General features: G+C 50.3%; 1 protein-coding gene across 2 annotated transcripts in view; it reads right to left on the bottom strand.

Annotated features, from left to right (window-relative positions):
• The window catches only part of USP5 (ubiquitin specific peptidase 5), a 29916-nt gene extending 2557 nt beyond the window's left edge, over positions 1-27359 (bottom strand). Inside the window, exons 1-15 of one of the 2 annotated variants that reach the window (XM_090055255.1) lie at positions 27203-27359; positions 25077-25202; positions 24723-24789; positions 21585-21718; positions 21099-21244; positions 20530-20714; positions 19875-19969; positions 19137-19330; positions 18800-18871; positions 17317-17395; positions 16910-17035; positions 16331-16484; positions 15850-16024; positions 1645-1733; positions 437-628 (exon numbers count right to left, since the gene is read on the bottom strand). In XM_090055255.1, the coding sequence (XP_089911381.1) occupies positions 437-628; positions 1645-1733; positions 15850-16024; positions 16331-16484; positions 16910-17035; positions 17317-17395; positions 18800-18871; positions 19137-19330; positions 19875-19969; positions 20530-20714; positions 21099-21244; positions 21585-21718; positions 24723-24789; positions 25077-25202; positions 27203-27310 (1942 nt within the window). In that variant the 5' untranslated portion in view covers positions 27311-27359. The remainder of the gene's footprint in view (positions 1-436; positions 629-1644; positions 1734-15849; positions 16025-16330; positions 16485-16909; positions 17036-17316; positions 17396-18799; positions 18872-19136; positions 19331-19874; positions 19970-20529; positions 20715-21098; positions 21245-21584; positions 21719-24722; positions 24790-25076; positions 25203-27202) is intronic. The other variant, XM_090055263.1, reaches the window with a different exon arrangement.
• Between the last annotated feature and the right edge of the window lie 181 nt (positions 27360-27540).

Genomic DNA, 27540 nt, shown 5'->3' with positions numbered 1-27540 from the left:
TCTCTGGGAAAAAGTGTTTTTTCCTGTACAGCACGCAAGACTCCACTCACAAGGCATCTGCAAGGCATGGAGGGGTGCAGTTCCCCAGCAAGGTGCAGCCCACTGAGCCCTGGCTCCTCCTACCCCAAGCTCCACCATTAATGCAACAAACCCCCTCTCCTTTGTGCGAGTCCCAACATCTGGAAAGGCACTGGGCATGTCCAACATCTCTCTCCTCCTTGACCCAACCCTCCGTAAGTTTGGTGCAGAAAAGGCTGTCAGAGTTGCCAATATCCTTGCCTAACGAGCATGCAAGGTGACAGCTAGCAGCCAGGTGGCAGAGGGACAGGAAGACAGAAACTGAGCAGCAGGAGGAAATCGCTAGCATGGGAAATAAGACACAAGGAGAGCGAGGGAGCAAATCAAGCATTAGGAGGAGAGGAGAAGAGTCACTAACATGTTGGAGAGGAGAAGTGAGGGGAGCAGAAGGAGTCGTCGTCCTCGTTGCCATAGAACCCCAGGCTACCTTTGGGCTCATCTGGTGTCACCAGCGGGGGTGCTATATCCGGCATCTCCTCTTCACCGTCCTGTAGACCCGTCCCCCGCAGCGCAGAGATGTCCAGCTCCTCTGGCATTTCAATGGAGACATCTGTAAGAGAGATCCTGGATTAGATCCCTATCTGATGAGTTCAAACCAAAGACACAGATGAGATGCACAAAAGTTCACAAGTTACCTGGAGTATGGAATTCACTAAGGCAGGGGTGGGCAAAATATGGTCTATGGGCTGGCTCAATTGATTCTCTTTGGCCGCAGCTGCTCCTCTGAAGGAGAACTGTATCTGGCCTGCAGCTGCCCTGGCTTTCACAACCTCTCATCTTTTTCCCTTCCCCATACCATAGGTAGCTGCAACAGCAGCAGCTTCAGTTCCAGTAGTCAGGCAGCCACTCTCCTCAGCTGCCTGCCCCACTTCCCAGCCCCCCAGGGTATACTCCAAGGCAGGGGGTGCCGAGATTCTGGCCAGACTTCTGTACAGCTCCAACCCTGTGGCTGTTTGCAGACCAAACGGGCCGGCCCCTGGCAAATTGAAGCTCAGGTAAGGTTCCTCCCTCAGTCAGGGGAGGGGGTGCAGAGGAAAGAGGACCAGGAGCTGCAGGTCATCTGGGCTCTGCTGGGCTGGGGCCTGGTAGGGGCATGGGCACTACTAACATGGTGCTGTGCTGTGTTCCTACATGCTGCTTTGGGTCATACCACATGGGTGCAGCTAGTGCAATTCCTGCCCAACTGTGAGCCCCTAGCACATGGCCAGGTCAAGTAGGAGCTGCACCAGCTGCTCTACCTGCACCCAGGTGGCCCAAAGCAGTATGCTGGAACACAGTGGCACCAGCCAAGCCTGGCCCAGCTGTGTACTGAGGACTCAGGGCAGGGGAGGGTGTGCAGGGAGAGCTGCAGGGAGCTTGTGCACGTATGGGGCCCTCAACAGCTCATGAAAACTTGTTAGAGTGGCCCTCCAGCCCAAATACTTGCCTATACCTGCACTAAGGCATTTTGTTACAGAGATACTCCCCTCCTTTCCCCACCCCTCTGTACTGACCCCAATATGGCATCCCACTGAAGTAAAAATGAGGATGGAGGACTTGGCTTGCACATCACCTCATACTTCTTACCAAGCTTTTTGGGCACCCAATCCAGGCCAAAAGTGAATTTCTTGATCTGGATCACCAGGTAGTCTGGGAAGGAGGCAAACCGTGTTGTCCTGAAAGACAGAGATATCATCTCTGGACAGGTTCCCCTTCATTTTGTCAAGTGGGGTTGAGGGTAAAGGGAGACTGGCTGGTTCAAGAAGAAACTGAGGCACAATACGTGCATCCACTGTAATCTGTGTAACTTTAAGGAGATGCCACTAGATTGAGCTCTAGACACTGCACACAGGAACACTTTCAGGAGGTAACACTTCGAATGAGAACTTGCTACAGTATTTCCAAAACTCTTAGGATGGAGACACTCTTTAGGAGAATAATAAACATTCCTTTCAACCGTGTCATGTGTCAGGCCCCAATTTATAGAATCTGAATTGAACGATAATTTAAAATGCTTCCTTCCATGTTTATTTTAAAGGAATCTTTATTCACCACAGGATGTTACGAAATATTTGAATATAACCATTATTCAAAACTAAAGTAGAATGTTAGCTGAAAGAAGCATTACTAGCTTTATTTCTTCAAAGCAGTTATTGCTACAGGAAGATACATGCTTCCCTAACAACATCCCTTCCATGGGCTTAGTTCATTCCACAATGGCAAGATCTTTCAAAAAACAGCACTTCCTTGAGCCACTCTAGCTGCTATATCACAGGGGCAGATGCCAGATTTATGAACTGTGCTGCTTCACTAATTACTTTCTCAGCAGTACTCATGGCTACTCATTCTAGAACAACAGACTCAATTATTTTATTTTTACAACACAGTATTTTGTAAACCTTTATCATGTCCTCCCTCAATTCTCTCTCTTCTAAACTAAATAGGCCTAGCTTCTTCAGTTTCTTCTCATATGGAAGCTCTTCTATTCCACTAATTTGCCTTGTTGTCTCTCTCTGTACCTTCTCAAGTTCTTCTCATCATCAGGGAACCAGGTTTTCTGTTTCCCATAGGAAAATGGAGTAAACCACAGATTTTACTTTTTACTGCAGGTAAATGAGGATTTCACATTTTCCTGGAGAAACAGTTTTGCTATAAGCCTCTGCAGGCTGGCAAGCGTTCCAGCCTGCAGGGACGAAGCAGGAGGAGGGCCGTCAGGCAGGAGACGCCATGCGCATCTAAATGCACACGGCCCCATGCAGCCTGGAGAATAGCTCCCACAGGCAAGTGGAGGGGAAGGGGGAAAAAACTGAGACCCCCATAGGGAAGGAGGGAGTTGGGTAGGGCAGGGGCTGCTGCCCAGCTGAGCAGTGCCTGGAGCTTGGGACTTAGGGCTGCAATGTGTGGCCACAGGGCCCCAGCAGGGAGTGGGATGGGCCATGGGTGGTCCATCTGGGGTGCATGCTAACGGAGATAGGTGCACAGGTGGGTCTCTCTTCTATCCGACCAGTGAGCAGATGTGGAAGACGGCATGCAACGTGCATCGCGGAGACCAACTGGCGGCTTTGGGAATGGTGTCTTGAGGTAGGCTTTGGCTTCCTCAACATCATGACAAGAGACATGCTCGGATGGGATGGGCTCCACCTTTCCCCTAAAGGTAAGCATGTGTTTTCTTCTAGGTTGGCGGATCTCCTCCGGTGGGCTTTCAACTAGGTTCGGTGGGGGAAGGGGAAGATGAGGGCAGAGGAAGCCTTGGACTGCCAAACCAAGCAAAACCCACAAGTACAGCCCAGACTAGGCCGACAAGTGGAACATATACACAGGTAAGCAACAAGGGCCAGGGTAATGCTGAAAGTAGGGAGCCAATGCACACATCCACAGGAGGCCTCAAATGCCTCTAAACAAACACTCGTAGTATGGGAAACAAGCAAGAGGAACTTACCCTCCAGCTAGCTAACAACAACCCAGACATAGTGGGGCTCACTGAAACATGGTGGGACCCAAAGCATGACTAGGGAGTGAATATCAAGGGCTATAGGCTGTACAGGGGGGACAGGACAGGGAGGAAAGGTAGGGGCGTGGTGCTCTTCATTAAAGAGGAATACACTTTCTTGTCAATTAACAAAGAATCGGAGGAGGGGCACTCTGAAGTGCTCTGGGTTAGAATACAAGGCAGTTGCGGGGAAAGAGACTTGATGGTGGGGGTCTACTACAGACCTCCCAACCAAGGGGAAGAGCTAGACCAGGAATTCTTAAGTCAGCTCATGGAGGTAGTTAGGTCATCATGGGGGACCTGAACTTCCCAAACATCTGCTGGGAAGAGCAATCAGCCAGGTCTGACCGCTCATGTAGGTTCCTAGCCCAAATGCAGGACGTCCATCTAACCCAGGAGGTGCGCAGCCCCACCAGGGGAGATGCCTTGTTGGACCTGGTGCTGGCCATGGGTGACGATCTGGTGAGGGGACTGTGGGTGCTCGACCACCTGGGCAACAGCGATCATCGCCTGCTGGAATTCACCATCCAGGGCAAGGTGGCAAAGGCCTGCAGTAAGGCAGCAGCCCTAGATTTCAGGAGGGCAGACTTCAATGAGCTAAGGAGAATAGTCAGGGAAGCACTGAGGTCCCAGAGGGGAGGGGAGCCAGGTGTCCAAGAAGAGTGGTCGCTCCTTAAGGAGACAATCCTCCAAGCCCAAAGGAAGGTAATCCCAACATGGATCAAAGGGGGCAGGAGAGCGCAAAAGCCGCCATGGCTCACCAAAAGCATCCAGGAATGTCTCCTAGCTAAAAGGGAGGCGTACACCCAATGGCAGGGAGGGACCATTACCAGGGAGGATTATACCGCGGTGGCTGGGGGATGCAAGGGAGCGGTTAGGAAGGCCAAGGCGGAGATGGAACTGGGACTGGCTTCCCGGATCAAGGACAACAGGAAGTCCTTTTTTAAATACATAGGGGGCAAAAAGAAGGTACCAGGTAAGGTAGGACCCCTACAGGACACGCTAGGAAATCTGGTCGTCACATCAGACGACAAAGCCAACATATTTAACAACTTCTTTGCCTCCATTTTCCTGAGCAGGGACTGGAACAGTCACCGCCCCCCGAAGCCCCTCCTTAGATCCCAGGGGAGGCACACCTAGGCCAAGGGTTAGTGAGGATCTAGTCAGGGAACTTCTGGAAGGCCTGGATGTATTCCACTCAGCTGGTCCGAACTATCTCCACCCTCAAGTACTGAAGGAATTAGCTGAGGTCATTGTGGGACCCCTGGCATGGCTTTATGAGCACTCATGGTGCTCTGGTCTAGTGCCAGAGGGCTGGAAGAGGGCCAATGTGGTTCCCATCTTCAAAAAGGGGAGGAAGGAGGACCTGGGGGACTATAGGCTAGTTAGTCTTACCTCGATCCTGGGCAAGCTTTTTGAGAAAATTATTCTGGCACATGTCCACAAAGGGCCAGCAGGGGAGATTATGCTTAGGGGCAACAACACAGGTTCATTAGAGGCAGGTCCTGTCAGACCAACCTGGTGGCCTTCTATGACCAGATCACCAAATCCTTAGACACAGGGGTAGCAGTAGACGTAGTCTTCCTGGACTTTCAGAAGGCCTTCGACACTGTCTCTCACCCCGTTCTCATTAAAAACTGGGGGACTGTGGGGTGGGGGCTGTGCGCCGCCTGCTTCAGGCTCGGGTTCTAGCCCTGCTGCCCTGGGGCAGGGGACAGCAGCATGGAGCTCCTGCCCTGTGCACAGATCTGGGGGATGCGGGTCCTCCTGCCACCCCGGAGTGCACACAGCAGAGGAGAGCCATCCCCCCACCCCACCCCAAGCCCACAGCAGGCAGGCGGGGGGAAGGGGGAAGAGAGGCAGGCTCTGCTCTGTTGCAGCATTTGAAGACATCCTTGAAGTGCTACTTGTTTCAGGAGTCAGACATCCTGATGACATGGCTGGCCCAGCAAAGTTGGTGTTGGATCATTGCCTCAGCAGATGAGTTGATGATGCTTGCTTGCAGGAGGATGCTAATGTTGATACATCTGTCTACCCACTGGATTCAAAGGAACTTCCACAGGCAGCACCGATGGTACTTCTCCAGCAACTTAAGGCGTCACCTGTATGCTGTCCATCTCTCAGCTCCATACAGTAAGGTGGGGATTCATGACTACTCAAACCATGCGCTTGGTTTTGGATCCAATATCGCAATCTTCAAACACCCATTTTCTCAGGCGTCTGAAGGCTGCACTTGCATATCTGTGATGACGTTCAATTCCTTTGCTGATGCCAGCCGTCTGTGAGAGATGGCTTCCAAGGCACAAAAACCTCAATTTTTCTCCAGAGTCTCACCACGAATCCAAGTTACTGGAGCTGAGGACTACTCATTAAGAGCTTGTTGATGGAGGACTTTAGTCTTCTGAATGTTAAACATCAGTCCCATTTCCTTGTATGCCTCGGAAAAGTCATCAGTGATCGCCTGAAGGTCTGCTTCTGAGTAAGCACATGCTACAGAGTAGTCAGCATACTTTGCATACTTGATGACTGAGGGTGGGGTGGTCTTGGTTTTGGCTTGGAGTCAGCTGAAATTAACCATCCACTCAAACTGGCTGATGGTCAGATATTCATGGTCAGCTTGTTAATGGTCAGATGTAGCACTGCAGCAAGGGCCATCAAGAAGAGCACTGGAGTGATGATGCTTAACTCCTGTCTTAACCTCAAAGGGATCTGTAATAGAGCCATTATTGACAACCACTGCTGGCACACTGACATGAAGCAGGCAAAGAATGGTGACAAATTTTGGAGGGCATCCATACTTCAAAAGGATGTGCCACAGTGCTTTTCAGCTGACGGAATCGAAGGCTTTTGTGAGGTCAAAGAAAGCCATGTAGAGAGGTTTATTTTTTTCCTGGCATTTTTCCTGCAGTTGGCAAGCAGTGAAGATCATATTAGTTGTGCCTCTTGATGCCCTAAACCCACACTGAAGAGCTTCTCCTGGAATTTGAGTGAGTGGAAGAAGACTGCTCAGGAGGGTTCTTGCAATGATCTTTTTTGTGGTGGACAGCAAGGTGATCCCTCTGTAATTTCCACAGTCAGACTTGTCTCCTTTTTGAAGATCCTCATGGTCATGGTGTTCCTGAAGTCATCTGGGATTTCCTCATTCCGGATTTTTAAGATGAGGGCAGAGGGCTGCAATGTCAGCTTCTCTCCCTCCTGTTTGAAGATTTCAGTGGGGATTCCACCTGCTTCAGATGCCTTGTCATTCTTCATCTGCTTGATGGCTTTCCTCACCTCATCAAGGGTTGGAAGGATTCCAAGATCATTTGTGACTGGGTGTTATGGGATGGAGTTGAGAACACCCTCATCAACAATGGTCTTGATTGAAAAAGTTTTTGAAGTGCTCTTTCCAAAAGGCATGGATGGCTCCTCTGTCCTTGAGTAGGTTTCCTCAATCCTTAGGGCTCAAGGGGGGTAGTACCCGAGTACTCTGACTGTAGACAGCTTTGGTGGCACTGAAAAAAACATGCATATTGTGGATATCAATAAGATGCTAAATCTCCTTTGCCTTGTCTTCCCACCATGTTCTCCATATCGCAGGTGTAATTTTGTTTGCTTGTAATTGATATCTTTCTGGGAAGCACAAAAGGCCTTGCATTTGCAGTTGATCAACTCTTGCACCTCTTGGTCATTCCCATCAAACCAGTCTTGATGTGTCTTGGTAGAAAAGCCAAGCATCTCTTCACAGGTGCTGATGCCAGTAGATTTGAAGGCACCCAAGTGCTGCTGACATTCTCCCATTGTTGATTGAAATTTGCCAGTTTTTCATTGAGGCACTGGTGGTAAAGGTCTCATTTGATTGGGTCCTTGAGTACTTTAATGCTGATCATCTTGTGGGCACTGCTTCTACTGCAGCTTTCATTTAGAAGCCAGTTTGAATGATATAACTGAGCAGATGAGTCTGTGATCAATCCAGCAATAGTCACCTCCTAACACAGCTTGGGTGATGCGGACATCTTTGTGATCCTGGGCACAAACTATGATGTCTTCCATGCAAATGGATTTTCCAGCATATTCAATTTTTTCTATGTCCTTTTTGAGGTGTGGGGACCAGAACGGGGCACAGTATTCAAGGTGCAGATGCACCATGTTTTTATAAAGGGGCACAGTGAACTTCCTGTTTCATTCACAATTCCCTTAATAATCCCTATCATTGCAGTGGGGGGGAAGGGGACAGACTGAGCCCCCCACCCCACAGTGAGGGAGGGAGTAGGGCAGGACCTGGGGGTGCTGCCCAGCCCGGGAGGTACATAGGACCTGGGGCCGAGGCAGGAAGCAGTATGAAGCCTCAGTCCAGGGCACATGGGGGCAGCTCCCCACCACTGCACACACCCCTTAGGGAGGCATAGGGGGGGGTATGTGTCCCCCAGATTTGTGTAGGGCAGATGTGGGTTGCCTGCTATGGACTTGGGGCTCTCCACTTTGCTTCCTCTGCCTTAGGAGCTCTGCCCCCCCTCTTGTCCCCTTGGCAGCAGTGGGGATGGCAAGTTGCGCTGTCTGCTGCCAGGCAAGCACGGGACATGCAGCTAGCACAGGACTCCTGGAACAAAAGGCAGCACAGCGGAGAGTCCCGAGCCCACAGTGGGTAGCCTACATCCGCCCTCACCCCACTCTGCTCCACTTAAATGTGTTTCTGCACTTAAAAATGGTGGCAGCAGTGCTCGAACTAAAGCTCATTCAACAAGCGTTAGTTCAGGTGCCACCACTGCCATTTTTAAGCGCTGAGACTGATACATGTGATGCAGGAGGCTGCTGGAGCACACCAAAAAGGTTTCATCGTTTCGTAGTTGGTAAGGTCCGAAGGGACCCGAGCAGATCATAAAATCTGACCCCCTGCCATGGCAGGAAAGAGTACTGGGGTCAAACGACCCCAGCAAGGTGATTGTCTAGCCTCCTCTTAAAGACCCCCAGGGTAGGAGCCAGCACCACTTCTCTTGGAAGTTGGTTCCAGACCGTAGCTGCCGTGACCGTGAAGTAGCACTTCCTGATGTCTAGCCTGAATCTACCCTCTGCCAGCTTGTGACCGTTATTTCTAGTCACTCCTGGTAGTGCTCGGGGGAACAGGAACTCCCCCAATGCCTGCTGGTCCCCTCTGACTAGTTTGTAACAGGCCACTAGATCTCCCCTCAGCCTTCTCTTGTAGAGGCTGAACAGGTTCAGGTCCCTTAGCCTCTCTTTGTAGGGCCTGCTCTGCTGCCCCTGATCATGCGAGTGGCCTTCCTCTAGACCCTCTCCATGTTGTCCACATCCCTCCTGAAGTGCAGCACCCCTAACTGGACGCAGCACTCCAGCTGCGGTCTGACCAGTGTCGCATAGAGGGGGAGGATCACCTCCCTAGACCTACTCGAGGTACATCTGTGGATGCATGACAAGGTATGGTTGGCCTTCCTGACCGTGTCCCTACGCTGTCGGCCCATGTTCATTTTGGCAACATTAATGACTCCCAAGATCCTTTTCTGCCTCTGCACTGATGAGAAGGGAGTTCCTCAGCCTATAGGTATGCTGCTGGTTCTTCTTCCCAAGGTGCATCACCTTGCACTTGTCAGTGTTGAAACCCATCCTGTTCTCATCTGCCCACCCCTGTAACCTGTCTAGGTCCGATTGCAACCTATTCCTCCCTTCTAGTGGGTCCACTTCTCCCCACATCTTAGTGTCATCTGCGAATTTGGACAGGGTGCTTTTTACCCCCTCGTCCAAGTTGCTGATGAAGATGTTAAGCAATGTGGGCCCGAGGACCAAGCCCTGCGGAACCCCACTGCCCCCATCCCTTCAGGCTGAATAAGTCCCGTCCACCACCACTCTCTGGGTGTGGCCCTCCAGCCAATTAGTGACCCGTTTGACTGTGTAGGTGTCGACGCCACAGTCTTCTAGTTTTTTAATGAGAACGGGATGAGAGACAGTATCAAAGGCCTTCCTAATGTCCACTGCTACCCCTGCGTCTAAGGATTTGGTGATCTGGTCATAGAAGGCCACCAGGTTGGTCTGATAGGACCTGCTGCTTCTAATGAACCCATGTTGGTTGCCCCTAAGCATAATCTCCCCTGCTGGCCCCTCAGAGACATGCGCCAGGATAATTCACTCAAAAAGCTTACCCAGGATCGAGGTAAGACTAACTGGCCTATAGTTTCCTGGGTCCTCCTTCCTCCCATTTTTGTAAATGGGAACACTGGCCCTCTTCCAGTCCTCTGGCACCACACCAGAGCACCATGAATGCTCGTAAAGCCATGCCAGGGGTCCTGCAATGACCTCTGCTAATTCCCTCAGCACTCTGGGGTGGAGATTGTCAGGACCAGCTGATTTAAATACGTCCAGTCCCTCCAGAAGTTCCCTGACTAGGTCCTCATTGACCCTAGCCTGGGTACAACTCCCTGGGTACTATGGGGGTCCTGGTGGGGGGAGGTGACCTGGTCCCTGCTCAGAAAATGGAGGCAAAGAAATTGTTAAATAGGTTAGCTTTACTGTCTGGTGTGATGACCAGATTTCCTAGCATGTCCTGCAGAGGCCCCACGTGACCCAGTACCTTCTTTTTACCCCCTATGTATTTAAAAAAGGACTTCTTGTTGTCCTTGATCCAGGTAGCTAGTTTCTGTCAGTACTTTAAAATATAAGGCATCAGCAATAAATCAGCAATAAATTGGTTACTGGGTTGGCATTGGCTGATATGGTTGGTTAATAATTGGCTATCGGTAACGGCCAAGAAAATCTTAATCGGTGCACCCCTAGATATTACCATATCATAGTGTATAGTTTGGGTTATTTTTGCTCAAGAGCATTACTTGACCCACAATGTCCTCACGGCAAAATTGGGGAACTGCAGCCTCAACAACCCTACAGTCCAATGGCTGGGGAACTGGCTCTGAGGTTGGACCAGAGTGTTAGTCGACAGAACTGAATCACCATGGCACATAGTGATCAGAGATGTCCCCCAAGACTCTGTTCACAGACCTGCACTCTTTAATGTATTTGTAAATGATCTGGACTCTGGTGTCAGAAGCAGTCTGGCTAAGTTTGCTGACAACACCAAACTATGGAGAAGAGTATCCACACTTGAGGATAGGCTGGTGATCCAGACTGACCTCAGCAGGCTCACAAGCTGGGCAGATGAAAACCTGGTGGCATTCAATATGGAGAAATGCAAGGTGCTCCACCTCGGGAGAAAAAAATCCACATCACACTTATAGGCTCAGCAGTACTACACTCACCAGCCCCATGACTGAAAGAGACTTGGGGCTCATGATTGACCACAAGATGAACATGAGCTACCAATGCGATACCACAACCAGCAGAACAAACAAAATTCTGGCTTGCATCTACTGATGCATCTCAAGCAAGACCCAAGAAGTCATCCTCCCGCTGTACCTGGGCTTGGTGAGGCCGCAACTGGAGTACAGCATCCAATTTTGGGCTTTGCAATTCAGAAAGGATGTAGAGAAGCTTGAAAGAGTCCTGACAAGAGCCACGTGCACGATCAGAGGGCAAGAGAGCAGACCTTATGAAGAGAGGCTGAGAGCCATACGACTCTTCAGCCTGGAGAAGTGCCAGCTCAGGGTTGACTTGGTGGCAGGCCATAAGTACATAAGGGGTGTGCATCAGGAACTGGGAGAACATCTGTTTATCAGGGCACTCCAAGGGAAGACCAAGTCTATATGACATTGGTCAGGCCGCAGTTGGAGTAGTGCATCCAGTTCTGGACGCCACACTTCAGAAGGGATGTGGACAACATGAAGAGGGTCCAGAGGAGGGCCACTTGAATGATCAGGGGGCAGCAGGGCAGGCCCTACAAGGAGAGACTATGAGACCTGAACCTGTTCAGCCTCCACAAGAGAAGGCTGAGAGGGTATCTGGTGGCCATCTATAAACTGGCCAAGGGAGATCAGCAGGCAATGGGAGAGTCCCTTTTCCCCCAAGCACTATTGGGAGTAAAACAAGGAATAACAGCCATAAGCTGATGGAGAGTAGATTCAGACTAGGTATCAGGAGGCAGTACTTCAGAGTCAGGGCAGCTAGGATCTGGAACCAACTTCCAAGGGAAGTGGTGCTGGCTCCTACCCTGGGGGTCTTCAAAAGGAGGCTAGATAGACACCTTGCCGGGGTCGTTTGACCCCAGCATTCTTTCCAGCCATGGCAGGGGGTCGGACATGTTGATCTGCTCAGGTCCCTTCCGACCCCACCAATTATGAAACCATGAAGTCCAGCGGTCACAAACTCCTGGAAGACCGCTTTAGGCTGGACATAAGGAATAACATTTTTTACTGTCCAAGTCCCCAAGGCCTGGAATAGACTCCCCACAGAGGTGGTGCAAGCACCTACTCTGGACACCTTCAAGAAACATTCTGATGCCTATCTTGCTAGGATCCTTTGACCCCAGCTGACTTCCTGCTCCTTGGGCAGGGGGCTGGACCCAACGATCTTGCGAGGTCCCTTCCAGCCCTAGTGTCTATGAAATCACTTTATACACATCTACATTGAATTCCATCGCCATTCAGCTGCCTATTTACTCTACTGCACTAGATCTTCCTGTAGTTCCTTACAGTTCACCTTGGCCTTTACCACTGACAAATTTGTGTCACCCACAATTCTGGCCACCTCACTCCTCACTTCCTTTCCATATCATTTATGAATTTGTTAAATAGCACCGGTCCCAGCAGATCCCTGGGTGACCCAGCTGTTTACTTCTTTCCATCCTGAAAACTAGCCATTCATACGTATTCTTTATTTTCTATACTTAAGCCAATTTCTGATCCATGAGTGGATCACCCCTGTAATCTCATGACTACCTAACTTAATCAAGAGCCTTTAATAGGGGTTCTTGTCAAAAGGCTTTTTGGAAGTCCAGATATACCAAGTCAACTGGATCACCTTGAATTACGTGCTTATTGACACCCTCAAAGAACTCTAGCAGGTTGGTGAGGTATGATTTCCCTTTGACAGAACCTTGCTGATTTCTCCCCAGCAAGTCATGGTCATTCATGTCTTGAACAACTCTTTTATAATTGTTTCTATCAGTCTTCCAGGAATGGAAGTGCACTAGCCTGTAGCTCATTGGACCACCCCCTGAGCCTTTTTTTAAATATTGGAGTAGCACTGGCAAACCTCCAGTCTTCTGAAAGTGAAGACGTTTTTAGTGGTAGGTTGCATGCTACAGTTAGGACTTTGGCAATTTCTGCTCTGGACTCCTTCAGGACCCTAGAGTGAATGCCATCAGGTCCTGGTGATTTGCTGCTTTTAGTTTACCAATTTCCTCTGGGACCTTATCAACCAAAACGTCTGTATGAGTCAGCTCCACAAACCTGTCCAAAGAGGAGCAGACCTGGTGTGGGAATCTCCCAAACATGCAAAGAATGCATTTAGTTTCTCAGCAACAGCCCTGTCATCCTTTTGGGCCCCTTTCAGACCCTGATCATCCAAAGGTGCGATTCCCTGGCAGGTCTTCAGCTTCTACTGTACTCTAAGAAATTTTTATTGTTATCTTTTATGTCTCTAGCCAGTTTCTCTTTAAAATTCTCTCTTAGCTTTTCTTACTTCAGTTTTATATTTAATTTGCCCGAGTTTGTGCTCTTCCCCCCCCAACCCCACATTAGGATTTGGCCTTTCACTAGGGAGGTATTTCCTGAAGACTGCCCTGCCACAAGGAGCCCCACCACACCATCCTCCCCAGCAGGGTGTAGTTTTAGGTCACTCCCCAGGACCAACGCAAGCCTACTTACCTTTGTCTTGCTTCCTCTCACTAGGCTTTTTGATGTTCCTCCTGAACTGCTTGCTCCTGGGCACTCTGACACAGCCTCCTCTCAAACACATGTTGTCAGTCCCTGGCCCAACTCACTCCAACCCCTTATAGGATGCCTCCCATCCAGAGACTATGTTTCATCCCCCTTCATAGTACCCTGCATGCTGGCTGACCCCTACCCTCTTTTGGCTGTGATGTCACGCACCAGAGGGGACCTTCAGCCTCTTCTAGGCTCTGGCCCTGCCAGTTGGCATGTCAGTAACTCTCCACAACCCTTGCAGGCTGCTTGCAGTCAGCTCAATTGTCCTTAGGCCTTCTGGTTCTGGCACCCCTGCATTGACCAGTCGAGGGTTCAGACAGTCAGTCTAGCAGCAAGTGACCTATCTCTCTACTCCACAGGGGTTTCCACTCTGGGCCCCACCATAAATCCATCAACTCTCCTGGGCTTGCCTAGAGTCCCAGAGATCTTATGCCTGGCATCCTATTACTCTGCTGAGCTCATCTGAGCCCCTGGCCTCACCACTACCTATACTGAGGGGCTTGCCTAACCCCTCAGTAGGCTCACAAGCTGCAAGCTCCTCACTTTCCCTACACTAAGCCATCTCCCCAGGGCTTGGGACCCCACTGGGTCCCCTAGGAACCTCCTTCTTCCCCATAGTACCTACCCTGCCCTCTTGAATGTTCCTGGGAGCACCAGTACTCCAGCAGGCAGATGTTACTCCAGTGGCATCCCAGCAGCGACTACCAGCTCTGCTCCTCAGGGCCTGCTCTTATACTAAGGCTGCGCAGCCCTGCCCCAAATCAGGAAGCCTCCTGACTGTCATGCGACTCCCTGGTTGGCTCTGCAGTCACCTGCAGGCTGCCTCAGAGCCTGCTCAGCCCCTTAAAGTGGCAAGCACCCAAAAGGTATACCATCACACACCTCCCCACTTAATATCCTTCCCAGGGAGCAGTGCCTCTTTGCCATTCCCCCCTGCAGGCTCCTCTCCCAGAGCCTATACAAGACCATACAGTGGTGAGCACCCTTTTAAAAGTTAGACTACCATGATATTTTCTTATCTTCCCTCCCACATGGATGTCAAACCCTACTACATTGTGGTCACTATTGCAGAGCAGCTCAATAACACTTGTACCAAATCCTATGCATTACTTATGACCAAAGATCCTGGTTCTCTTTGAGAAACCCTCCCCCCACCCCCAATTTTTGGATCTATATGTTAGGGGCATTTCACTTTAATCACAGAAAAAGGTGGATTTTAGGTTACTTTTTTTAATATCCAAATATTGGGGATTTTTTTTTTTTAAATCAGAGAAAGCCAGGATCCCTGCTTATGACTAGGTCAAGAATGGCCTTTCCTCTTGTAGGTTCCAGGACTAATTGCTCCAGAAAGCAATTTTTATAATGTCAGGTCTCTGCATCCCACTCTGAGATTCAATTGACCCAGTCTTTGTGGTTAACTGAAGTTACCCATTAGTACTGTGTTTTCTGCCTCTCTCAACTCGCTTAGAAATTCTAGCTCACTGCTGCCTTTCTGGTCTGCGGGGAGCAGGGGGAGTGGTCAACAGTGTATCCCCAGATATACCTTTTTTCTACTGAAACATGGAATTTTTATGCTCAGAAATACTGTGGTATCGGTTAAAAGTGTCTACTCTATACGATTCAATGCAGTCTTTGATACAGTGCCACTTTCCTCATCAGTATGACCTATTCTGTCATTCCTGTATAATTTGTATCCTGGTACAGTGTCCCATTGATTTTCATCTTTCTACTATGTTTCCAAGATACCTAGTATGCCAATACAGTTAATTACTGCTAAGTATTAAAGCTCCCCCTTCTTGGATCTCAGATTTCTGGCAAAGCATAAAAGCACTTGTACTTTTTATTGTTGCCTGGTTGGCTACTTGGAGTGGGACATTTTAATCAGTAAATCTGTGTGTTCATTCTGATCTTCTCTGTACTCCCACTGTGCTTCTTACCCCTATTGTTTATAGCTTCACCCCATAGGGTGTGTCAAACTGGTTACATTTGCTTCATGATTTCAAGTTTAGCTTGCAGCTTCAACATAGTTCTTAATAATACAAGAGTCTGAAAAAACAAACAAAAACAACTGCAATTCCCTCTGCCTAGGCTTGTAACTCTTTTACACTTCGGGAAAGATTGGTTTTAAAAGTACAATTCAAATTAAGAACAGTAGAATTTTGAAGATGGGATGTCAAAAGCCAAATTTATGGTCTCCTATTATAATACTACAGATGTTGAAGCACAGTATTACAGGCTTCACGCAACTATCTTAAACCTTGCCCACTGTAATCCTCAAGAGAAAGTGCAGGAAGACTGAGCCCAAGGTAAGGAGTTAAAAAGCTATCCCCAGTGCTGAAAGGGCTTCACCCTGGCTAACTTTTAGGGACCCACTAGCTCAGAACCTTGGTACATAAGAACCCTGGGTAAAAGTCCTGCACCAGGTATTACAGAAGGGTTACACCATTATGCACCTCACATCTTTAGCCTACCCTGCTCCCCACCAACCAAACTCACTTGAGAGCCACAGACTTGGCCTGCAAAGCTGTACTCCAGAAGTCATCCACCTGCTCTGGAGCCCCATAGGCCTCTAAGCAGGAGCTGAAAGGCACCTTGGCTCGGACCAGCTCAGGCAATGGCTGCTTCTCTTCTTCTGCCTGGCGCTTCTTCTCTTCATATTCTAGTAACTCATCTACGGAAGACAGCGGAGTAAGAGACAGACTCCACGTGCTCACAGACCCCTGACATTCTGTCAGAGTCTCACAGGCTAGAGTCACAGCAGGGGAATGGCCCAGTTCTAATTTCAGTGATGGACAGACACCACCTCACCCTACTAATGAAGAGCAAATGTCTCTGGGGAAAGCCAGCTCAGCTCCATGGAGTGAGCAAAAAGATTTAGTAGTGTGGGAGCAGGGTGTTCAGATCTTTTAGGGATTCCCCACCCTCAATTCAGGAAAGGGCTTGATATTCCCACTTCAACCACTCTCATGTTACTGACCTTTGTTGAGTGCAGCATCCATAGGCACAGGCAGCTGCATAATGTAGTCTACACGTTGAGTGTATTTCACCTTCTCTGTGGCGAGGCACTTGAGTTTCTCCTCCACTAGGAAACGGAAGACCTCGTTGGGGTTCTCCGAGCTGCGGCAGTTCCTCTGGCAAGCAAAAAAATGGAGATGGCTATGCTATTAGGATGGCTGGATAAGAAAAGATCCACAGAAGCAGCTGCCCACTGTTTCCTGTAACTAGGAGCTGCTTCTCCAGCTTCCACCCTCCACTCAGCCCCAAAGTCCTGCCTAAAAGCAGTTGCATTGCAGCTATGGAATGAACCATAAATAAAAAGGCTCTGGCTGACACAGGAGGTACTGGCAACACCATCTCCACCAGGAGCAACCACCAGTGTCCCAAACTGCTAGTTCTGTGTCACTTGGTGCTTCAAAACAGCATGGACAATTCCTCTTTGTTGCTCCTTGTCTGCTTAAAGTACCAGCCTCACCCACTGCACCTCAAAAATGGGAAAGGCCCCTTCCCTACTGCTGCACCTTCTAAAAATTTGGAGGGAACTTGACTTCATCTTTACCTCCACCATATTAATGAAGTGCAAGAAGAATTCCTGGGCATCTTGCTGACGATTGGTGGAAAATTCTGGGTGCCCTTTGCCAACAAGAGACTTAAACATACGCGGAGCTATGCCATTCTGCACACCCTGGAAGAAAGGAGGAGAGAGAGAGAGGGCTGATCACAGCCTTCCAAGTGTATGTCCCCGGAGTGTTCCTGTCCAGTCCTCGTCACATAGTTTATTAGGAGCCTGTGGCCTGGCTGAGCCTATAGAGCCTCTGTAAGAGATTTTCCCCTTCCCCCTCCATCCAAACACTTTAGTGTATCTGAAATTTAGCACAAGAGGTTGGACTAGGTGACCTCCAGCTCTACTTTTCTGTGATTCTACAATCCCCTCTCCCATGAGGATACTGAGGTCCTAGTCTTCACCTTCTGGTCTGGTTGTTCCCCATCTGCAGAGGCTGGTTTTGAATACTCTCCAGAAAGCAGTCCATGTCCCAGTTTGGCTCTGGAATGACACACCAATTCCTGTTAGTGTTGAGCTGCTCATTGCTCCACTCTGCCTCTCCCCCTACCCCTCCCTAGCTTCTGGTCACATCTGGAAATAGTTCCGTTCACCCTAACCTCAACACTTAGATGGACTTGCCCCAGCTAACCTTGCAGAGTTCTGCTCCCACAGCCATTATTCCTCTGTCCCACCTTACAGTGCTATCCTAAGACTTGAGCAATACCTCCAAAAGCCTTAACTATTCCTTGAGCAGTGGGTAAGAACATTAAGGGACAGCCTTGCCTCCTGGTGAAAAGCAGCCATTGCTGGGCTGGAATACAGCAGTGACAGCTACATCTCACAGCAGCCAGGAAAGAAGCCACATACTAATTGGGTATGCAAAGGTTACCACGGAAGGTTCAGTGGAATCAGCCTGAGTCAGTACTGGCACCAACGGAAGCAGGCTTCACCCCTCCCTCACTAGCACTTTGATTGTATTTCCCAAAGTGAGAGACTGGGAAATGTTACCAACCTCTCCCTCTGTTCCTAGCTACCCATGCATCCCAATCCATCTAAACCCTCCCCCTTAGCAACTCTCTCCCACTCCCCTGCACAAAAGCTTCCCTTCATAACCCAGCCCACTCTCCCACATGCCTAGAAGTTCCCCAGGCCTCCTCAACCCAAAGACCAACTACTCAGAACTGACAAGGTACCTACTTTCCAGAGACTGAGCAACTCCCCATGACTCAGAGTTCCCCCTCAGCTCTGAATTAGTTTCCACTCATCACCTTCCAAACTCTTCCCCTTCTCAACAACCATCAGGCTCAAGAGTACCTTTTTTAACTGCTAGGGCTGAAAGAGCAGATATAGCAGAAAATATGTATATGCAGTATGAAGCTCTCCCAGAAAATCCTGTACTCCCTGTTCTGTACTTCCTCCCTGTCCTACTGAACAGCATATCACAGGAAACAAGAGCAAAGAGCTTTGTAAATTGCCTGTGTCAGACTAGCCTCACCTAAACATCTTTGTTCTGTTTTGCTGCCAGAAATCAACTCTGCAGAGCCCAAAGCCATCTGCTAACAGCCAGGTAGAGTACAGTTGCCAGGAGTCCCCCAGTGGCAGAACATGGTACTGTACTCTGCCAATTGCTTGGGGGGTAGAAGGGGAGGGGAGGGGAGGAGGGGGACCAGGGGATACACAGGCCCTTTGTTACCCTTCGGAACATGTTCTGTTCTCTTTGGGGTAATCACACCCAGCATTCTAGTCAAATCTCAGTTCTTGGAACTTCAGCGATCTAAGGGCTGGGCAGTTCATTAGTAGGATCTACTTGCAACGTGGTAGCATCTAAGCCTACATGAAAGAGCAGTCCCAGGAAACCCAGGTTTACCCCCAACCTCTCCCTTCTCTCTTCAGTGCTCTACATACACTTGGGTGCTGAAGTCCTGCGTGGGATCTGCTGGTGCATTCTGGAATATCTTCTCCAGCTTGTCCACATACCTGCAATACCAACCAGAGGCAGAGGGGACATGTGGATGCATCCAGCACAATGCAGGTCCAGGGTCTATGCTCCCAACCATGCAGAAGACCCCAGCAGTAGCAGATTTCATGCTGCTGAACCCATTATGCCTCAAGGAGGCTAGGCTTACCCCCCCATCTCCCCCCAGCAGTTTGGACAATTGGGCCACTGAGTCTTGATTTCCCCCTACCCATGCCTGCCTTGCAGCTGTCAGAAATGAAAGAGGACAGCCCTCAGCTCACTTACTTTCTCTGGAAGTCAGAGATACTGAACAGCACCTGCATCACGGAATTGAGGTAGCAACTGTTGCCCAGGTTGCGGATGCCAGTGTAACCAGGGCCATAGAGAGGCTTGAGCTGCACTCCAGACTCCTGGATCAGCTCCCACTCCCCAATGCGCTGGTTCATGTCAATTTCCAGTTCTGTCATTGTCTTGTCTGTCTGTGGACAGACGACATGGAAGAGGAAGAACTCACAGACATATTTCAGGAGCCAGAACAGTCAAGTTCTAGAAAAAGATTGTAAAGGCTGCAAATGTCACAAGGGCACACACCTTGAGGAGAACGGATCTCTCTCAGTAGAGCAGGAGAAAGTAATTAAGAGAAATGGGGCAAGTTAAACCCAAGGGAAAAAAGCTAGGGAATCACCCCCTGCACTCTGGTACCTAACTGCAGGAACCACTGCACAAAGCAAAAAGCTGAGAAGAGCCACTGCTCTCATTATTGAAATAGAAGTCCCAGGGGCCATAGCAACAGCCCCATACTGCTGCTATTGCAGCAGCCAGTGCATGGAGGATGTAGGAATACATAAGAGGAATACATGGCTGCCTTCAGCCTCATGGGATGGCAGGGGCTGACTAGCCAATGATGGCCACTTTTATACTGCACAGCAACTGGACTGTCATCCTGACCAGGGTGAGGGATGCAAGAGGCTTGGGTTCAGATAAGGCATCTCAGAATACATCATCTGGGGACCTCCTCCTCACCTTCTGCATCTTGACCATGTCAATCCCAAAGTGAGCCAGGTGCTCTGCCAGGTTGGGATCCAGCACCATGTCATCCTCATCATAGGAGTAGACATCTATGGGGAACAGATAGGTGGGGAGGGAGAAGGCTTCCTCTTGTCTAGGTCTAAAAACCACTTCCCTCCAGCTGCATGCTACTGTGTGGTGGGCAACAATGCTCAGAGCTTAAAGGTTTGATAAACAAATTATTGAGCAGTGAGGTTCCTATTCTTTCTTCCTCAGGATAGCAGCATCATGGACTCTAAGTAAAGAAAATTCTCCAGGGTAATGAAGGAGGGCACTGGAGCAAGGTACAAAGCCCCCACTAACCTGTTCTATGTCTCTGACAAAATTCCTTTGAAGCAATGAACATCGAATCCTAAACCAAAGAGGAAAAGAATCCAGACAGCCAATCCAATGCCCCTCAAATTCCAAGGGGGGCAGGAGTAGTTCATTCCTCAAAACCTCCAAAAGTCAATCAGACTGGGGAAAGCCCATGAGGTGGTGTCAGCTGTTCATTATATACCTTGCTTACAGCATTAAGAGTAATAGTGTAACACCCCAGACCCTCCCCCACTTGGTCTCTCAGGGAAGAACAGTGCCTATATTCAGTTTTAACACAAGACTAGTTTCTTACCAGCACCATCAGGGGTGATGGTTCCCAGTTTCACAGCCAGTGGGTAGCCAGTCTCTCGGTAATGCTCAACTGCATGATTGTTACCACCACTGCCATCAAAGTATCGCCGGCCACAAAGGATGGCTCCATCAGTCATGTTAAGCCACAAGTTCTCACGCATGTCACACTTGCTGCACTTCCAGCCACTGCCAACAGGGGAAGCAAGAAAGGGAGCTATTAGATACCTTCAACTCCCTATATTCCCCAGGCTCTTTCCCCTACTGCCCAATCACAATGCCACAAAGAAATGCTGGTGGGATGCTATTCCTTTCCTACTCCAGGAGATTGGCAGCTTTTTAAGGCAGCTCTCAGCTAAAGTTACCCCCTTCCCTCAAAGTTTAAGAACTTATTAGCTTGACCCACAAGTCACATTCCAAATCAGGAAGGGGCATGGGTACTGGGAAGTGGCCCTACAAAAGAAATCCCATTCACTGATAGAGGAACTCTACCACAGCCATGCTAGGAAAGGATATGTTGAGCAGACTGTGTAGGATATGCAGTGATACAACACAACTTCAGGCTAGACTCACCATGGAGGAATGCGGATGTCATTCTGTAGCTGGTGCAAGGAGAAAGCGTGTTTAGAGATGCGACGGACCTCCCCATCCCAAGCCTGCACCTCCTGCTTCCGTGAGGCAGAATCTGCCGTCAGGATAGCTTCAACAGCACTTGCAATCTGGAATTGGGGAAAGAGGAGGAGAATGAGAGCTTACAGCTCCCCTTCACAATATTCTAACTATGCCAGATATAGATTCTCCTCATGGTTCTGCCTGTTATTTGCATTACTGCCACCTAAGGACCCCAGTTATTGACCCGACTATATAAGTCTCTGTATGTATCCAGAAAAAGAAAAGACAGTTTATTCCAGCCTGCTCACTCTCTTCCCTACTCGTTTTGAGCCTCTATTACAACTTTACTGGACTTTATTTACAAAATTGTAGGGTTTATCCCCAGCGTAATGTGTTTCCTGCAGAAAGGAGAGGGAGCAAGAGGGAAAAAAACAAAACAAACCATACCCTGTCTCTGACCATGTCAGGTAGTCCTTCTAGGCCATCTCGGGGGATATCCAGGTGCTCTGGGAAAATTACTATTTTTACATCTTCATCATATTCAAACTTCTCCTCTGGGATGTCAAAGCCACCTTCAACACCTATGAAAGGAGGAAAGTTAGAGAACAAGCGCTAAATCGAAGCATCTATATTTCTGAAACTCATTCAGCTTGGTTACATGGGGCAAGACTGCAGCCTTGGACACTGTATAAAACAGGACTGTCCATCTGGTGACTCATGGTCTCCACCTAGCCTAGGAGGGATTAAGTTGCAGCCCATAGGCACCTACCCATCCATCATTCCCCTCACTGCTCTGGTTGCAATAGCAGCTGGAATCTCAATGATCCCCACCCGACTGCCTCCTCCACCATTTGCTGCCTGCCCCTATTCCAGGGGCAAGGCACAATAGCACAGCTATCATGGCACAGGCAGGGGAGCTAAAGGCAAGTCTTGGACTGTGCAGGCATGTGGTCGTGGTAGTGGTGTGTGGGGCTAGGAGTGTGGCTTGCCCTGGAGGAACCAGTGGGCATGCAGCCTCCACTGACATGGCCCATGAGACCTTTGGCCTCCAGCCACTTAGAAAGAACCTGGACAACCTAAATATAACATAAGGCACCATAAGTATTGTGATTAATATTAACCTCTTGAGTCTAGAGCAGGGGTTTTCAACCTTTTTTAAGCAGGATACCCTTTCTGGTGGGTACCCCATCTGGACGCAAAGCAAAGGTGGGGAATGCTGACAGCCGCCCAGGGAGCAGGGGAGGGGTTGCTGACAGACAGCTGGACACAAATCCAGTGGTGCAGGGAGCTCACACTTTGCTGCCACCGCCACTTCACGACCAGCCGGCTAGGGAGCACGGGGCAGTGTGCTGATGGCCAGCCAGATACAAAGCTGGTGGCATGGAGAAGCACGGGTACCTGTGAATCAGCAGCACAGGGGTGGGACTGCCGCTGCCATCCATCACCGTGCCACTGCTGGGTCCTGCTTTTCTGCGCCCATGTATTCCCGCTTCTCTGTGCCACTGGCTTCGTGTGTGGCTGGCCATCAGCACCCCCTCCCCCCTGGCAGCACTGAATGTATAGATGGCAGTGGGGGCAGCCACCACGTGCAAGCTCCCTGTGCCACCACTGCACGGGCAGGAGGTGCCGACAGCCAGCTGCACACAAAGCCAGCAGTGCCAAGAAGCAGAGATACTTGGGCACAGGTAAGTAGAGCACAGTGCCACAGACTGAGGGATGCCGGCAGTGGTCCTGCCCCCCGCTTGCCAGCTACCCTTGCTTTTCCGCACCACTGACTTTGCGTCCAGCGGGCTGTCAGCAACCCCCGTGCTGCCACATACCCCCTGGGGCCTTCCTGTGTACCACCAGTTGACAACCCCTGGTCTAGAGTGCTAACAGCTAGAACAGGACCCCAAAAGGAGCATCTGTTGCACATGAAGATGACTGGATGTAGATGAGAATGCAGAAAGAAATCCTCTGAAATGTAAGAGATGGCATCTCAGTCACTGCACCATCCCTTCCAAAACACTTTGCCTCCATTGCCTTTCTTTTCCAGAAAGGGAGATGCCAGAGCCTCAAACACTGGAAAGTCAGAAAGGACAGCATCCACTAGAATGTTCTCGTTGAAAGAAAAAGGTCAAGCTATTTAGCCAACACAAGAAATGCAGCTTGAACGACTTTTTGCACAAACTTCTCTCTGCCTCTTGAAATGTCAGCAGACATGAGGGCTTTGTGGATAACTTTGCAGCAGCATTAGGCTAAATACAAACTGGTGATGTCTGCTATGTGAAGAACACACAACCCAATTCTGTGAGTTCCACATAACAACCCTCCAGAAGCAGAGTTAAGTCAGTAAGAGTGTGTTGTGAAAGAAATGTCACATTACTTTGGCATTTCTTGGTTCTCTTGTGTTTAGGTGTCATATTTTAAATGGGCACAGGGAGTAGAAGACATTCCCCCTCCTCCTCCTCCTCCTCTCCCCCCCCAATCACCACCCTAACTCCCTGACAATTTTTTGTAAATTAATTTCCTTATTAATGGAAAAGCAGATGAACCAGGCTTGTTGGACTCTTCTCTCAACAAAATGGTTCATTTTGTGTGGCTGGAACATCAAAAACTAATGTTGTCTACAAAGACCTGCTTTGACTCTCAAGAAGTTGCTCCAGAAAATACCACTGTCTGAAAACAGCCTGACTGCCTAACACCTCTAAGAGCCATCCTCTCCAAAGAAATCACTCCCGACATAAATATACCTTTACTCGGGTCCTGTCCTTCCACTACATACAAAGAAATGTTTGAAGGGACAAGGAAAATAAGTTCAGTACTGTTATGCATTTCACTCAAGTGTGTGGTCTATGTTACAAGACCAAGGAGTAACTTCAGCATCACGTCTGCACTGTGGTGCAAGAGGCTCAGTTTCAATCCCATTTTAAACGAGCAGCATTTTGACTTGTCTTGGTAGGAACACTATATGCAAAGTTCTTTCCATACTGCGCATAAATGTCTAGCTGTTCTATAGCAAATGCAAACATAGCAATACACAGTTCTGTCATTTAAACGCAGCTTATTTTTATGTTTCAGCATTTAGACCTTTACAAGTTGAGGAGCCTGGGATTTGAAAAGAAAATTTTAGCCAGAAAAATTCAATGTGGAGCTTGCCTATCATTGCTCCTCATCTGAAACAAACACAGTTAATCTTTTTTTCCAGAAGTTTAAAAAATGTGTTTTTATTGGTGACTCTCTTGAAACCCCTTTTATGAAACAACCTCAGTTTCCTCCCACGCTGTTCCAAACTCCAGGGAGGTTATACTACCATTAAAGCTGATCTACATGTGTGGATTTTACAGAGAATGCAAAAATCTACCTGTCAGCAGAGAATTTACGCAAATCTGAATAGAGAGCAGGAGTAGATTTGGAAAAAGCTGCCCTTCCTGGTTACTCCCAGACAGGTGGGCACAACATTGAAGGACATGACTGACCTGAACCAACAGAGGTAACAGGAAAGGCAATAGAAGCTACTTGGCTAGACAGCTCCAGAAGACTGACCTAGTACAGCAGTGGAATTAGCCTGATCTAGTACTAAGGTACAAAGAGCTGTTTTCTTACCAATAGCCAGACGGGTGGGCTTTTTCCTTGGAGGGTCACCAGCAGTAGAGTTGGCATCTTCCTCTTTCTGTTTCAGAAAGGAGAGATTAGGAAACAAAGTTAAATGACCAAGCACTCCAAGAGAAGCTCAAAGCCCAGGAGCTAAGCCACTGTAGAACCGGACTACAGACTGCCAATACAATGACTCAGATGAAACAGAAATGTAGGATTAGGGTCCCATGAGGAAAAACAACAGCTTATGTTGGGGGGGGGGGGAAGAACCCAGGTCTGAATGAATGCAGAGATGGCCCTCTCCTTTCAGCCTCAGAGCAGGTTGGGGGATGCGTTTTTTAGTATTCACTGCCCCTTTCTTACCAGTCTGCGTGTTCTCTTGAGGTGCAGATATACTCGCTGGCCTGTCTTCTGGTAGTGTTTCTCCACGTATTGCTTCCCAAAGCCAAGGAACGTGTTCATGCAAATATACAGACCCCCGTCAGACTCCTGGAGGAGAGAGAAAAAGACAGAGATTGAGGGGGAAGGAAAAAAAAAAAAAATCAATCTGAAGTGAGCTATCCTCCTCCAAACCTATACCCCATCTTCTACGGAAGAGCTGTGGCTGTCAGCAGCCCTCTTCCCTGCCCCAATTGAAACACACAAAACTCTCCCGTGGGATGCATGGCAGGGATTAGCAGGGCGGTTTGCTTGTGTGGGGGTCAGGGCAGGGAGGCAATGGCTATCAGTAGGGTGGGGGCTAGAATTCTTGGGTCTCAATTTGGGGCATCTTGCCTGTGAGCTCTTTGTTTACTGTAAACAGCTTGGAGCTTTTTGGATAGCATGAGATATAAGGGTTTTTTTTTTTAAATTAACTAAATAAAGAGTTATGAGCTAAGCAGGCCATCAGGAATGTAGGATACAAAGACATGAACCTCTGGGAACACTGGTTCCAAGTAGAGGTGCACAAATACATCAGTCCATATCAGATTGGCACTGATAAAAGGAAAATTGACATTATCTGCAATCAGCTTTTTTTGGTCAGCATAGCTGATGTTACCAGCAAATGCCATGTGCATGAGTGCAGCTGCAGCATGCACATGGCCAGGAGTGCAGCCTGGCACCTTGGAGAGCAGCGTCCAGCCGGTAAGTCTGTGGGGGCGAAGGCGCATGGGGGAGGGAAGGGGCATGGGAGGGCCAAATCAAGGCCCCCACCATGAGGGAGGGAGTGGGACTGGAGCAGGGGTAGGCACTGCCCAACCGGGGGGGGCAAGGTGTGGGACTGAACAGTGGGCGGCTCATCTGTGGGGCTGAGGCAGAACAGCTATTGTCGCTGTATGCACCTCTGAGGGGCACGTGCCCCACCCCAGATTTGTGCTCAAGGCAAAGGCAGGGTGTCCACTGAGGGCTTGGGGCCAGAGTCTGCACCAACCTCTTCCCAGCAGGGGGGCTGGGCCAGGGCTGCGCTCGGGGCAGGTAGGGGCAGCACTGGGGGGGGGGGGGGCCACAGCTCACCCCATAGCCCCCCTCCCAGTGCCACTGTCCACCCAGCCCAAGCATAGCCCTGAGCACAGCCCCCTTGCCCCCTTCTGGGAAAAGCTTGGCCCAGCCCTTGGCCCCGAACCTGCAGTGGGCAGCCTGCCCTTGCCCCAAGCACAAATCCAGGGGGCACATGCCACCCATGCCTCCCCCGGGGGTGCACACAGTGGCGGAAGCCACCCCTGCGCCCCAAATGATGAGCTGCTAGTGGCTGCATCCCATGCCCTGCCCTGGCAGCACCTGCCCCTGTCCCATTCCCTCCCTCACCATGGGGGCCTCAATTGCTGCCTCCCACGACCCCTCCTTCCCCCACCACAGACTTATGCCGCCTAGCAGCTTGGAGAGCAGTGTCCAGCTGGTATCAGCTATTGAATCAGTATCAGCCAATATGGCTGGTTAATAATTGGCCATCAGTATCAGCCAAAAGTCTCTCTTGGTGCACCCCTAGTTCCAAGCTCATTCAGGCCAAGTGTTATTTGAAAACTAAATCAGCACTGTGGGTCCCAGCCAGAGGTCGCAGCAGCAGCAGCAGCAGGTCTCAAGGCAGTTGGGGGGAGAGGCAAAGCCGCTGGCAGCACAGGCTGCCCGGGGGACACACGCGACTCAAAGCTGAGGGGCACAAAGGGCAGGGCCAAGAGCAGAGCCAGGCCCGCGGGGGCGTGGTCCGAGCCCGGCTCCGGGACGCTGCGGCTGGATCACGGCCGCCGCCCGCTGCCCAGGCCCCGCGGCCGCGGGCCCGGCCCCTCCCCGCCGCGCCAGCCCCGCCCGCCCGGCCCGGCCGTGAGTCAGCAGGGCCGCGCCCCTCCCCCGCCTCGGCGGCCCCGCGCCTCGGGCAGGTATCTGGGGGGGCGCGGCCTGCGGCGCGGGGCCCGCGCGGAGCCCCCGGCCTGGCCCTGCCCAACCCTGCCCTCCCCTCGCGGCCAGCGAGCCCGAGCCTGACCCTGACCCCGGCCCCTCTCAGCTGCGCTCACCGGGGTGTCGAAGGAGAAGGCGCACTCGTCCTTGTGCACGCGGTCGCCGGCCTTGGGCACGCGGATGGCCGGCAGCACCGACAGCAGCGCCTCGCTGAGCTCCGCCATGACAGCGGCCGCCTGCAGCCCCGCCCCGCCCGCTCGCCCCGGCCAATCCGCGCCCTGCCGCAAGTGCCCCGCCCGAAGGTAGAGTGGCCATTAACGCCCCGCCCTTGCTCCCTGCCCCGCCGCCCTATCAGAGCCGTGCCTGGCTGAGGACGGGCAGCCTCCCGGGCCAATCCCGTCAACCACCGCAGATGCCCCAGCCAGTGAGAGGACGGGATTGGGTTGGGGCGGAG

This window comes from Crocodylus siamensis, chromosome 1, assembly GCF_052110815.1.
Source record: "Crocodylus siamensis isolate JL-2025a chromosome 1, ASM5211081v1, whole genome shotgun sequence".
NCBI lineage: Eukaryota > Metazoa > Chordata > Crocodylia > Crocodylidae > Crocodylus > Crocodylus siamensis.
This window is presented reverse-complemented; position numbering and strand designations above follow the sequence as displayed.